Consider the following 14,435-nt stretch of genomic DNA (forward strand, 5'->3'; position numbering starts at 1 on the left):
AAAGCTGCTCTCAAACTCATCACTACAAATTCTTACCATCTGATAATGACATGATTTCCTTAGCAAGGAATGCTTCTCTAAAAATCAGCTCAATTAGAAGGATCAACTCAAATTAGGTGATCCAGTCTTAGCAAATAAATGGCAAAAAGCACTACAATCACTTCTTGCTTTCTACACAGCACCTCAATTTTGGATTACATTTGCAGTTTACCTCAGTCAAATCTCAGAAATAATTACCTTTCATAAATCTGTATGAAATTCCTTCAGTTGCTTTCAAGTGAAGATAAAAATAATTAATTGCAAACATTTGTGACCACTTCACTAGGTGGAAGCAATGCAAATAAATTAATTAAATTTTCAGCATTAATAGTTACAGATATGTGTCCCTAACTTCATAAACTTCAAGAAAGAAAGGAGAGAGAGAGACTTAAGAGGAAGCACATGAGAGTCAGTCCTAAATGATGGGTCATATGAATAACTCCCAGGTTTCTCTTTTAAGTACAGAAGGGTTGACAGTTTGGAAATGTGTTCTAAGGTGAGGATACATTTAAGGTAAATGACAAATTGTAATTGTGAATGTTAACTCAGTTACCTTTACAAAAACACCACATTAGCCAGAATTTGCAAATGATAGAAGAAATCCATAGAAGGAAGTGGCAATTAATTACCATGCCTCTTATTATTTTTGAACTCAGTGATGGTCTAAAAATTTAACACATTTTCAAGTGCACAGCCATTAATGATGAACGGAAACATTTAAATATATCAGCAGTTAATCAGTGTTACCTAAAAGCAGGTATTTAAGGAACCTGGCACTTCATGCTGTGAGACTAAATGCTAACACAGCTGGGATAAATACATTCCACACAAGTCCTTAAACTAGTGATTTCATCAGTTTTGCACACCTAATGTCACCTTCCTCTCAGACTCATCTCCTTACACAAAAGGTCAGCTTAGGCAGCTGTTTTTTACAACTTAGCAACCCTAGCAACCTTTTCCCCTTTGAGTTGCAAATTTTTGTCTAAAGAAATTTATCAGGGAAAAAAGTCATGTTTCCACTTTTAGCAGTACAAAAATCAAGTTGTAATATGCATCTAAAAGAGGGAAATAGCATCCAAACTCCTACTTTTTTCTTAGGCACACTGAACATTCTGCCTGTAAAACACTGCAGGATAAAGTAAAGATGATTCATCACAACTAATTTTTATTGTTTACAGTGTTATTTGCTATTAATGTCAATGTTTCTGTTAGGAATTTATGCTTAGATTTACTCTAACCAAAGACCAAGGAGGTTGGGCTTTTTTTTTTTCCTTTTAATAGAAACAAATATATATGCCTCTCATTTTGCATGAAGAAATAGGCACTAAAAAAAAATGAGTCAATGTTATCTCTCTACACCTTGCTTTCTGCAAGCAGCTTTTATAGAAGTATTTGTTAGAGTTCAGAAAGGATGCAAGACTCCCCTTGTTTAACACTGCATTCCACTTTTGTTAGCCTAAGCTTCCACTGAAATCTTCTTTTCAGGGAAGTAATGTGAGATTGTTTTTCAGCAGCTGAGCTGTGTCACAGCCTCACCCCCAAACAGGTCTTTTTCAGTTCCTTGCTAAATGGGAAGATGTTCTGGGTGCTCCTGGAAGATAAAACATGGAGCAGCTCTCCTGCAGCACTCATCAGCTCACTTGTCAGTCAGTCCCTTCTAGGCCAACACAATCTATCTTTGTTCCCAGCTGTCCTGGCTGCTTTTTAAATTACCAGATTTTAAAGCTTTTACATTAAAATTGTAGTTCTCTAAACCTCCTAAGAGTTAGCCTCCCCCTTTCTCTCATTTCCTATAGCTGCAGCAAACAAGCTCAATCTCCTCAATCTCCTCAAGCTCAATCTCCTCAATTCTCAAGAGAATTTGGCAGTAATATTAAGTAGGACCAACCTGAAACTTGGGGAGAGGGGCAGGGGTGTCTCTGATATTCTTTTAGTCCTGTAGATATCTATATTATTTTTCTTAACATAACAGTGGTTGAAATTAAAAAGGAATTCTCTTTGCACCACAGAAATTCTTTGACAACAAAAACACCATGGGGTTTTCCTGGTGGTTTTGGATTGTAGTTGAGAAAACATGAAAATAAAACTAATTAAATAATAATCCATTTATACACATGCAGATTTTTTTTTTCAGTGTTGCTGCCAGGAAGAAGCAAAGAATGGCTGAAAAATGACATTACACTAGGCAATACCTTGGTTGAGGTGTGTGGGTTCTGTGATCTGAATGCCATTCACAGAACACTGTGCTCCATTCAGTGGGATGAGGTTCACAGTTCCATTGAGATTTTCAAAGATGCAATGCTCACTTTCCAGATCAAGGCCATGAAGAACTAAACACAAAGAAATAAGATAACATAATTAGACTCCTCACAATTAGTAAGATTAACATGCTAATAATAAGTTATTAAGAACACATTGCACTACATATCAGAGAGTATATCTTCTCTTTATTCTGGACAATGTTTTCTTCCTTCCTTTATCCCATCCTGCATGCCTTAAATATTTATTGTTTTATTCTAGTGGAAAGAAGTGTGCTGGGTTGGTTTTGCCTTTTTTTTTTTTGTGTATGATCTTTATTCTTGTGCTTTGACACCTGATTAGCAAATGCTCCATTCTTTCCAATAAAAACCAGAAAAGTACAATTCACATATTTGTAGAAAGAGATTCTTTGACCAATTTCATAAAGAAATTAAGAAAACTTGTAGATCTTAGGGCAACCATGCTTCAATCTGAAAAGACAGGATATAAGATCCTATTGTAGACAAAAGGATGGCTGAAGGAAAGTTCTTAAATCTGGTGACATTCAGGGCTTTTATCAGTCAGTTATGCTACCTTCCATTTTTCCTTCAAATAATGTGTGATTATGTGTATTGCTTAATACCACAAGGCATCACAAGTTTGACAGTTTCATGGAATTTATTAGAGTAATTTAAATCCAGACAACTTTTGACCCATGAAAATTTACCAAACTAAGTTATTTGACTCTCAGAATGTCAGCCAAGAATTAAAGGATGCAGTTACTTAAGGAAACTGCCTTCCAGGAACTTATGTAAAGTTTATGTGATAGGACAGTCCAGATCTGGCACTTAGTTGCATTGGTAAGAAACAAAAAGAAAACCAGTAGATTTTTACCAATTTTCAGATTTTTTTTAAACTCTAATCTGAAGTCCCAAGACTATCTTACATATAATAGTCTAACAATGCTGTCATTATACAAAGGTTAAGAGAATGATTTTGCAGTAATTGAGACAGGTGCTTTATGAAAAAGGACAGTATTTTTACAGGATGCTATTTCAAGAGAAGTAAGAAATCAATTAGTAACAAGGATATGAACATACTTAAAGCCCACAAGCTATGCTAGAAGTCATGCTCTCCAAAGCAAATCCCATGCAATTCAGCTTTCAGATTTTCTAAAAATTAAAATATGCAAACCACAGAACAACTAACTGAAAAAGGGAAAAAACATATGAAGCTCAGTTCCCATATTAGGATACTGGAAGAAGAATATAAAATGACTATAAAGAAGAATATAAAAATGCCAAATTCCATACCAATGTCCTGTTCTGTTATAGCATCTTCTCGGCCAACATATGTTTGGCCCTCCTAATTAAGAGAGAAATACACATTATTTCCAGTTGGAATCTCCTTATCTCCCCCAAAAGAATATAATTTATCCTTCCACTTTCTCAGGGTAACCTGAATGAAATATATATTTAAACACACATGAAAAAAAGGAATCATGGAGCATTTTCAAAATGCTTTCACAGTCTTTATTTTATAATATTATAAGCAAATTCAAGTTTCAACTGTCTGGTGCAGAACCACCTTTATAGTTTTGAGACAATGTAGATTTAGATTTTAAGGTCAAGCTTTATAACATTAATAACAAACCAATACATACAGATAAAAATATGAAACACCTATAGCTGGTTAACCAATTGACTCTCAGGATAAACCTAAACAGATATTTTAATTTCATCATTTCCAGCCTCTTAAGAGCTTTTCTTACTGCAGCAGACAAAGCATGAAGAGCTTTTCTTACCATAGTAATGTAATGAGCACTACATAGAGATAGCAAATCAATACTGTAATTTTTCCACTGAAAAGGCATATAAAGGCTACAGAAACACAGGTGTGTATTTACCTTCAAGTGGTACAAGATGATACCAGTACTCAGAAGATCATCATCAATGCCAATGAGATGAGGCAGTTCAGAATCTAGCACAACACCTATCCCTTCTTTCCTCAGAGCCAAAGTTTGTTCCTATAAAGGACAGAAGTCTGTTTATTAGGATGTGCAAGAAACACCCCTCTTCCTTCTCTTTCTAAACCACATTTAGTGTAACTTCTTCTGTGTAATATCACACAAAAGAAAGAGCAATTTTTTAGAAATTTTTGATTTTACATTTTAAATGTGACTACTTTACTTTTATTAAGCACTCCAAGCTTGCTGTTGAGGAAATGTGTGAAGGTGTTCTTTAAAGGAAACCAGACAAACAGCTGAACTGTACCAGAGAAGGAGCATCAATCAAGAGTGTAACAAGGCAATGTTGTTTAAAAGCAAGCTATGTGCTGCCTTTCACAATGGTAAGGAGAATTTCAAACTCCTCAGCATTCAGTACAGCTAAAAAGCACAGAAAACTGAAAACTTTTCAGCAGCCTTTTCAATGAACTGAGTCTTGCACAATAAAAACCCCAGACCTCTGACAATTCAGTAAACCTGAGCAGTTGAAATATCATGCAATGGAAGAGAAGCATTGCCTGTAGTAAATAAATGTAAGAAATATTCATAGCACATAATTTTAATACTATAAAATTCCTTTGGGCCACATTGTACAGCCATCCATAGGCTGAAGCATCATTCAGCAGGACTTCAAGTGGGAGATTTCAGCCTTGGATAAAGTAATGTATTGTGTAGTACACAACAGTCTATGCAACAAATAAAAAATTAATAATAGCTTTGAAATAAGTTTTAGTATTTAAAAATACAATTTTCAAGTTGAAACAGAATCCTGTTGGCTTTCAGGCCTGGAAGATTTCAACAACAGAAATTGTGAATGTCTCTACACACACACAATCTTTCAAGACAAATATGTTTTTCTGACAATCCATGAAGCAGAGGCAATGTCAGCAAGTATTCCTGTGTATTACAAGGAGCACACTTTTCTCCTGGTGCTAATAAAAATGGAAAATAAGTTTTGTGACAGCTGCATGACTACTCCTTTTCCAAGTCATCAAATGTCTTCTCCAGAGCCAAAAAGACACCACACTGTTTGTAACAAAATACAACACATAGATTGCTCCATGTATTTTCCCAAGTGCAGCAGCTTTCAAGTCTAAAGAAGAAAGCAGATAAAAAATCTCATTTCCCTGCATGAAAAAAGACATTGTCAATATTGATGCTGTCAAAAAATTTCAAGTATGGACACATCTGGGCAAGATGAGATGATGACACAACATATAAGACTCTGCAAAACAAAGCTGGGAAATGTTACTCTGGTCAGAGATGAATTAAAAAGTTCTCCAGCATTCAGAAAGAAAAAAAAAAATAAGCTGTGATTCATGTGCAGCTCAAACATTCACAATGCACCCAGATACTCATTCATATTGTAAAAGAGTCACATCACAAACCTAAAAATACAGCTTAATTAATTGTTCAAGAGAAAAAGTAATTTCAGTCAAAAATACCTATGACATATTAGATATTTACTGAGTAGCATCTACTGCTATACATAATTTAGAATGTTCCCACATGACAAGGATGAAGACAAGACCCTGAGGACAGGTGACCAGTTACTGCTAGCACCTTCAGCCCAATGGAATTGATAAAATATTAAAAGCTGAATATTTTTTCCACAGAACAACAAAGCATTTGCCAATGTCCCTGACAGAGGAAAAAATAAACATCCCAGGAGACAAAAAATTATCACTGGGTGAGAAAAATAGCTCACAAATAATTAAGAACAAAGAAACAGTATGATTCTTTATTTTCTAGCCTTTCAATATGCAACACATTCTTATTATAATAAGAAATGAATCATGTATAATTGTGATTTAAAACAGATGGATTGCTTTTTTATTCAGATCTAAAATAAAGAACACAAATTAATTGAGTTTCTAGAGTTACATTTTGTAAATGACTACCATTCACGCACAGAATGCATCCTCTTAATGGAAATTTTATAAGAAATGCAGCAGATAGCTGTGATTAACTATAATATTTTTAGCTTAATACAGGCTGCAAATAAGCTTTTATCTTCAGATACCATTTACTAAAACAATCTGAATATTAATCAGATACCTGGAGTAACTCCTGAACTTTAATCGCTTCGTTTAAAATTTAATTCCAAATTCAAAAGCTTCTGCAAGGATGCCTCCAAAAGCCAAACTGTGCACTTCTGCCCCAAAATGAAATCACAGAAACATCACCAACAATAAATCTTTATTACTCTGTTCTCTCACAATGAGAGAAGGAAAAGAAAAAGGCCCAAAAGAAGTAGTCAAACTGTCCCTCTCTTATCTTCAACAGCATGGGAAGAATGTTTTTGAAGAGGGACAGACCTCTTTTGAAATAAATTGAAGGTCTGTAAGCTATTACAGGGCAGAGAAATCATTAGGTTTAATCTACTATTTGATTCACTTCCATTTGTGCCACATAATTTTAAGTGGTGAATCCATAACTCAAATTACAAGAGCATGAAAGGTCTCTGTCCCTATTAAAAATCACTAATTCAGAAAATGTACGAAAATCTCAAGATGCAGTTGAAAAAAGCTGAATGTACCCACATGTTTCTTAGCTTGAATTATCCTTGAACAGAAAAGTGTACACATATTCCCTCAGTATTTAAGATGTGTTCACAAGCTGGGGAAAATAAAGCAAGCTGAGTATTATCCACAAAGGAGCACTTTGGTTGGTACAAGTGGCCACTCTGGTAGGAGCAGAAAAGGTTTTCTTCTTTGGGAGCTGTTAGATCAAATAGACTCACTTGAAGAGAAGAAACTGAGAAAGTAACTCTGAGAGAATATAAAAATACACGTCTTTAAGTCAAAATAAACAGATTATATTGTGTATTTAAATTCTCTTCTCTTTGCTTTCAGCTCTGACTCAGCTATCAGAACTAGCCTGATACAGTAAATTCATTTACATTTATATAGAGAGATATCAAAGCTTTTGTGAAAACTCATTTCTTCTGTACTGATGAAGTATGTTTACTGTATTAACTGATACAGTGGCACCTCTAAACTGAGATATGATCTGGTAGTTCAAGAACAAATCTATGACTGAAGTACTCACTTGAGCTGAAAAGTTCATCATCATCATCATATAAAACTATCCATTATAAAGGCCACTATGGATCTCTTTGAATGCACACACAAAAACAGAAGCACACGGCTTTACTTTTTTTTGGCCAACAAGATAATGAATTCAATTAAAAAAGAAAGTCCAAAAGGCATTTCTAACATTCCTTTGCCAATCTGATAACATTATGCTGCTTTTGTCCCAGCACATATTAAAGACTACATGTAATTAGTGCACTGCAGTGAACATAACCTCCCAGGGGAGTTCAATTTTTGTCAAACTTTCCAATGCAAAAATGCAATTCTTTTATTTAAATATTGAACAGATAGCAGCTGGCACACAGTCCTGAGAATACACTGTACAGACACTTTCAGTAATACATGACCATTTACTTAGCCAGCATCATGTTCAGATTTCTACATTTAATTATGAAAAAACCCACATAATACCAAACTAAAAAATTATGTGCAAAAACGTGCAATGGCAAAAGTCTTGGCATTAATATTTAACCAGACTATATTTGAGAAAATTCTTATGCTAACAGGCACCTTGGGTGCATTTGATTTTTTTGAAAATAAGCTATTATATCCCAAGTTCACAAAAACATCTGATTATACTCAATGGCCCAGTACTAACATTAAGTCCTCTATAAAATGTATAGATAGAAATTGCACACAAGCAAAGTTCTTAATTATTAATTGCTCTTCCTCCAGTTTATATTTAATTCACTTTGCATTTCCTTTAAATCACTGGAAGTAAATGTTTCATACTTAAAGAAAAAATATTCCAATGTTCAGAATTCAAATGCTCCTGAAAAAATTTATTTCCGAAGGCAGCAGATCCATGGTAATAAAGAGACTGTGTAAACACAGAGAGGAATTAGGGTGAAGAAGCCTCAGCTGGTCATGCTATAATCAGCATGAGTGAAAATTCAAAACTTCTCTCACTGAAGCTTGAGTTTTCAGAGTTAAGCCTTCCACAAAAAGAGAAAATGAGACAAAAGTGTGGGCAGGACTGTGATGAATGTGCAAAATACCCAAGGGGGGAAATTCCCAAACAAGCAGGGCTCACTTGATGTTTCTTATATGAGGAAGTAGAAAAGAAAATTGATTGTCAGGAGTTCAAAACCAAAAAGCAACCCCTTGTTGCTAACTACAAGGACACCGTGGACACCAATAATTTACATGGCTGCAAGAAATTACCTGGAAAAGAAGATGAGAAAAGGAAAAGAGGTACTTGTGGACAAAGGCACAGGGGATCCATTGCTTGGGGTTCCCTAAAGAATCACAGACACAGAAAGCATGCAGTGTTTTCTGGAGAAGGATTGCTATCTGCTTGCCCTGCTTTATACTCCAAAACTGAGTGCAGCTGAACAAACCATAACTCACCTACATGGAGCTTATTCCCATCATTTGGGTGGTATAGTCCTAATGCAGGCTTTGCATGGATTAAAAATTGCAGGATATAAGAGGAATATACTGCAGACAGACTTCTGTTTACATAATATAAATTATCAGACTAATTCTAGATAGAATTCTTCTCAAAATGCTACATAAACAAAATGACTACTCCTCTGAATTTTCAACTGCATTGCATGCTAATTATTATATTTATAAAGATGACAGCCAACTACTGAAGTTGCACTCACAGTATTAAGAGGCAAGTGTGGAAAACAATTAGTAAAGCTGCCGGTAAGCCCCACAAAACACAAGAAAGCTGATTTGATTAGTTCTGTAATTAAAGGAAAACCTGAAGAATTTTACCTCTGCCTGAAATGCCAGCAACATTTCTCCTACATGAGGAGAAACAACTGAAAAGTGATCTCCTGTGTCACAAGTGCTGTGCCCAAACACCATAACAAATAATTTTATAGATTACACTTAGACTGCCATCCATTATATAATGCAAAATTATTTCAAATATTTGGTCTGAACTCATTAATAGCCAGTTTATACTTGTGCACTTTGCATCACTATTGACATTCAGCTGAAATAATAATTTTCCTTCTCCAGCATTTATTCATTGATACTGGCAGCAGTGGTATCTATTCTCTATGCTGTGGTTATACTATGCCAAACTCCAAGCATTTCCCCCAGGAGATGCCCAGGGTTTAGCACACCTCTTCTCAAGGTCTTTTTCTTTGCTGACTTCCAAGCTGTGTTCCCAGTGTGTATGAAATTTTGCCAGCACCATGTACACCCCTCTTTTCCACTCACTGCACACAATATCTGTCTGATCCTTCCAGATTCATGTGTCTTTCATGCAGATCATCTCATGCCATCCTCTTCCACAGTGTATTAAGTCCTTTGCATTGCAAACTATTTATCAACAACTCTTCTGTTATCCTTAGGCTCACCCAATCCTCTCTCAGATGCTCTGCTAGAAAAATTACCCTTAATACCAGCAAACTTCACCAGTTAACTCATTTAAGGAGACCATTAAACATGATTAAGCCCAAAAATGTGCTCCAGGACCCCTACAACTTCTCTCCCCTCCCAGTACCACTGCTTCCATCACATCCTCAGTATAAGCATTTTTTTTATATTTAAATCCTCACTTCCACACTACACAAATAAGGAAATAATTTCCTGTACATGCCAGGGTCAAATGCTCCATCAACATCCACCAACATGAGAACCAGCCCCACCGTGTTTCTAGCAGGGATCACTGTTAAATAGAACTAGATCCAGCACACACTGAGCAGACAAACCACAATCAGCCAGCTCAAGAAAAAATCACAGACTACAAACAACATGACAAATATTTATTAAACAGGAAATTGCTATTTTAAACCTAAGAGATTTACAGAGAGTTATAACTATGATTTGGAAAGACATGGCAGAAAAAAGATACCATTTCAAAGAAGTCTTCTCAAGAAAAGCAAATTTAATTTTCCTTACTAGTCCAGCAAATATAAGCTGTTCAGAAGGCAGTATCAGGCAAGTTTTAGAGTCCTTCCACAATTCACTTCAGCATAACAAACATAAGTCAGAGCAACAGTTCTCAATTTAACATTTGCATTAACTTTAAATGCTTATTTCCACAGGGTAATATTTTAGGAAATTATTTTTCATTCATTTTATTTTGAGAACAGAGTTTATATTTACTTTTCTAGAAACTGATGAAGGTGTGATCACCTTACCTTCTTTCCCAGACATTATGTACTAGGTTTTATTAGGTCAGTTAAAGAAAACACAAGCTGTCACTTATGTGACGCTTTTAATGCAAATTAAAGGCCTATTAAAAGGTCAGAAATCATAAAAATATATTCCATTTGATCTCAAGGCAAACATTTGAGGATATTAAAAAAAGACAGGATAAAGTGCCCTTTAAAAACTATCAGTTTGATTTTGTGCACCCAAAGCATAAAATAATTGGTGCATTCAGCTGGCACAAACAGCATTAACAACTGGTGTCCATCATACAGTGACCAGGAGTTTTGGATTTTTGATACTATTCTTTTGCAAAGCAGATAAACTCAGCTGGAAAAACTGAACTTTCCTTATGAAAAGGTCTTCCCTTTATTCTAACTCCAGTGAAATAGATCTCATCTAAAAAATATACTCCAATTCTATCATTAAAACTATACAAGATAAGCATATAGAAATACCGATATAAAAGCTGTATAATTATACACAGTCAATGGCTTGAATTGGCTTGAATTCTCTAAATTCAATAATTTCTAGTAAAATTATTGAAAGCCAGAAGATAGACAGGAAATGCCCACGTTTTACATTACCCATCCTTCTATTACAATGAAACTACAGCTCATTTCCCAATTTTATAACAAAATCAAAATGAAGAAGTCATTCTAACTTGCACCAGCCCAATATAGTAATTAAACTGCTTTAAAGGACAACATAAGAGGACACCAAAAGCTTCAGCTGTAATTGCAATACAATGACCTCAATTTCAATCATGCTAATAACGAATCACACATACAGATGCCAAACAAGATCACAGCACCCTTTAAAAAGGTAGGCTGAAAAAGAGGATAAGCACAAAAGAAGGGTAAAAGTCAAGATGACAAGAGTGGAAATCCAGAAATAGTCACAGGAAATAGGTACCATATGAATCAAAGGGAAGTGTCCTTTAAAAATAAATTAAATAAAAGCAATCTATACAGAGATATCTATAATCTGGCATCATTTCCTACTATCAAGCCAAAAGAATTATCATATCTAATAAAAAACAAGAATACTGAAATCATATTTCATAGCCAAGACAGACATCCCAAATACTGACTGAAGGGTAAAGTTCCCCTCACTTTTTTTGGTATGTTCAGCAAAACTTGAATTGAAAAATTCAGAAGGGGGGAATCATTTGCACTGTACTATGTAATCTAGACCACAATACATTATGGCATTCTTGGCAGATTGCAGTTTTGCCACATTTGAGAATTTTTAAAAATTAGGGCCCATGGAGTCAAGGAAAGGGAACTAGCACAGCTTTGTCAACTACTAACAGAAAATAAAGCTTCCTTGCAAGATGCAAACCTTCTGTACTTTTAGGAGAAAAATGCAAAGTGATCTACCCAAAGCTCAAGAAGCAACCACTGACAATTGTATTTTGCTAACTGATCTGAACCTTAACTTGGATAGCCTTTTTTGCATTCTGACAAAAACCTTCAGGAAAAGACTTTTTGTTAGCTAATTTAAAACAATAAAAGAGTTAGTAGTGTTCTCCAAAGGAGGTATGGCATTTGTTGTACTTGCACACTGTAAGAAATGAGGTAAGTTTTATCTCCTCTGTGGAAAAGTTTTATGTTACTTTTAAAACCTTGCTGAGATTTGAAAACATGAGTGTGCAAATGCTGTGTACCATGGCAGCCTTGTCTCTCACCTGAATTCTCCGTGAACTCCTGGCAGGTACTACTGCACCCCAAAACTATAGATCTACTGGAGGTGATTCATTCCACTATGTACATCACCTCAAAATAGAGGATTAATGCTCTGATATGGTGTAAAATAGAGCACTCTTTAATGACTTAGAATGACTGGCAAGTGAACAGCACCAGCCATAACAGATGGAGAGCAAATCCCCTCTTTCATTCCTAAGCCTTTGAGGCATACAGTACACCAAGTTTCATAATTTCAGAAGTTAAAGAAGACCTCAAAATGAGTCTAAATCTAACCATTTGAGCAAAAAGCAGACTAGATGTTTGAAATATTCATTTAAATGCTTCATTATCATAAACTATCAAGACCACATGAAAAATCTCTTTCAAAAATGCTGCCAAAAAGGACTATGTGACACAGAAGTAACCTTGAATTTAACATGTACAATGCATCCTTTCTTAATGAAACCAAGGTGACAGGTGTATTAATACCAACAAGATCACTGGTAAACAAAAGCTGCTTGTTGAAACCAGGACAAACTTTGATATTGCTTTACCAAAAGCAATCTATGGCATTAAATGTTTAAATATGTTATTTTATTAACAGAGAAAACCTTTAGATTTACTGTGTAAAGTAGCTTATACTTAGACAAAACTACAGAGATTTAAGCATAAAACCAAATATAACCAAATTCTCTCCCAGGCATATTTCAATTAAGAGTATTAATGAGTGTTTAAATTCAGCTAATCAATTTAGGTCTTGAGAGACTAGCAACTTGAAAGGAAAATGGCCAAAAGGAAATTCCTCAGGAGGAAACACTGTGAAATTTCCCTGGGTTAGGGATACAGTAAGATACAATTTCCACGGGTTAATAGAATCTTAACCTTAATACTCTCCTTTGCCTTTCTGTTATGTTCCCTATATATGACTGTAACTCTGGAACCCATCAAGGTCAATCAGAGCACAGCCTCCTTCCTTCCACAAGTCCAAGCTGGATTTTGCAGCCAAATCTCCACTGATTGAAACCAAAAGAAAAAGAGACAACAAGGTGATCATGTAATTAAAGCCTGTTAACAGAGGCAAATGGCAGGCAGACAACTATAAACCAGCTGGGCACTTCAAACATCTACATTTCAGCTTCTCAAAAGCATGACTTGATACTTACCACAGTATCAGATGAACTTCTCAGTGGAAAAAGCTTTCCTTGCAAAGCTGGGATGCACAACCAGAAAGACAAATGGATCTGTGTTTTCTTATTAAGGGCCAATTAACAACTCAAATGAACACCAGAAAACTGAAACTATATGATTCTCTCCTTTCACACAGATAATTCTTAGTTATGTGACAGTCTGCCTGAGTATAAGATGTACTGTTTTCCCCAAAATTCAGAGTATCCCTGCAGCACATAACTAGCAAATTAACAAATTCTGCAGATCAACTGGTATGTCAATATTTCAAAGTCTGGTTTTCTCAGTTCTCATCAAAAAGTTGTCACCACAGAAGCTGCAGAAGCACAGATGACAGGGAGATGCCACTGGGGGGAGAAAAAAAATCAAACAAAAAACACACAAACAAGCAAACAAACAAAACCAAAAAAAGGCAAACAACCCAGACAACTATGGACATGCCATTCCTTTGTGCAAAACACAATGCACAATCAGGTATCCTGACTGGGTTTTTTTAAGTTTCTGGATAGTTTATATTGTTCCTTAGAGCAACCAAACTTTGTATGATGCCTGGAAGATGAGATTTTGATCTATTTCCCTAGACCAGAAATTCCTCTTGAAAACAAACATCTCCACATTCAACCAGGAAAAAACAAGACAGACAAATCATTGCTTTTCAGAAGATTCAAATATGTTCTTTTCATGAGTCACATCAGCAGCTTTTTTGGCCTGCTACTGTAGAACCATAGAAGCATCTGGGTTAAAAGGGACTCTTCACAGGACACCTCCAACTAGACCAGGTTGCTCAGAGCTCCATCCACCACCTTGTCAAATCCTTGTGCTGACCATGCTGTAAGTCTGATACTGTAGCCTGAGCTCAGGAATGCAAATGAAGGTGGATGCTAAGAAGCTTCCAAGGGCAGGCAATAAACCAATTTCACTCCTTATAGCATCAAACTGCTTCTTCAGATAATCAGAGCTCTGAGCACCTTTGGATTGCTACAAATAAGTTGAAACACTCTTCTTGATGTTTTGAAATATAACCCATCTCAGATTTGTTTACTTATGCTCTGTGAACACAGCAACAAAATA

The 14,435-nt window shown here is 35.5% G+C and overlaps 1 protein-coding gene across 4 annotated transcripts in view; it reads right to left on the reverse strand.

Moving 5' to 3' along the window:
- Positions 1 to 14,435, reverse strand: part of KIF16B (kinesin family member 16B) — a 134,127-nt gene that overhangs the window by 70,187 nt on the left and 49,505 nt on the right. For all 4 annotated transcript variants that reach the window (XM_050972409.1, XM_050972408.1, XM_050972407.1 and 1 more), the window contains 3 exons: positions 4,184 to 4,303; positions 3,591 to 3,642; positions 2,232 to 2,369 (listed from right to left, as the gene is read on the reverse strand). In XM_050972409.1, coding sequence (XP_050828366.1) covers positions 2,232 to 2,369; positions 3,591 to 3,642; positions 4,184 to 4,303 — 310 coding nt within the window. The remainder of the gene's footprint in view (positions 1 to 2,231; positions 2,370 to 3,590; positions 3,643 to 4,183; positions 4,304 to 14,435) is intronic.

This window comes from Serinus canaria, chromosome 3, assembly GCF_022539315.1.
Source record: "Serinus canaria isolate serCan28SL12 chromosome 3, serCan2020, whole genome shotgun sequence".
NCBI classification, from domain to species: Eukaryota; Metazoa; Chordata; class Aves; order Passeriformes; family Fringillidae; genus Serinus; species Serinus canaria.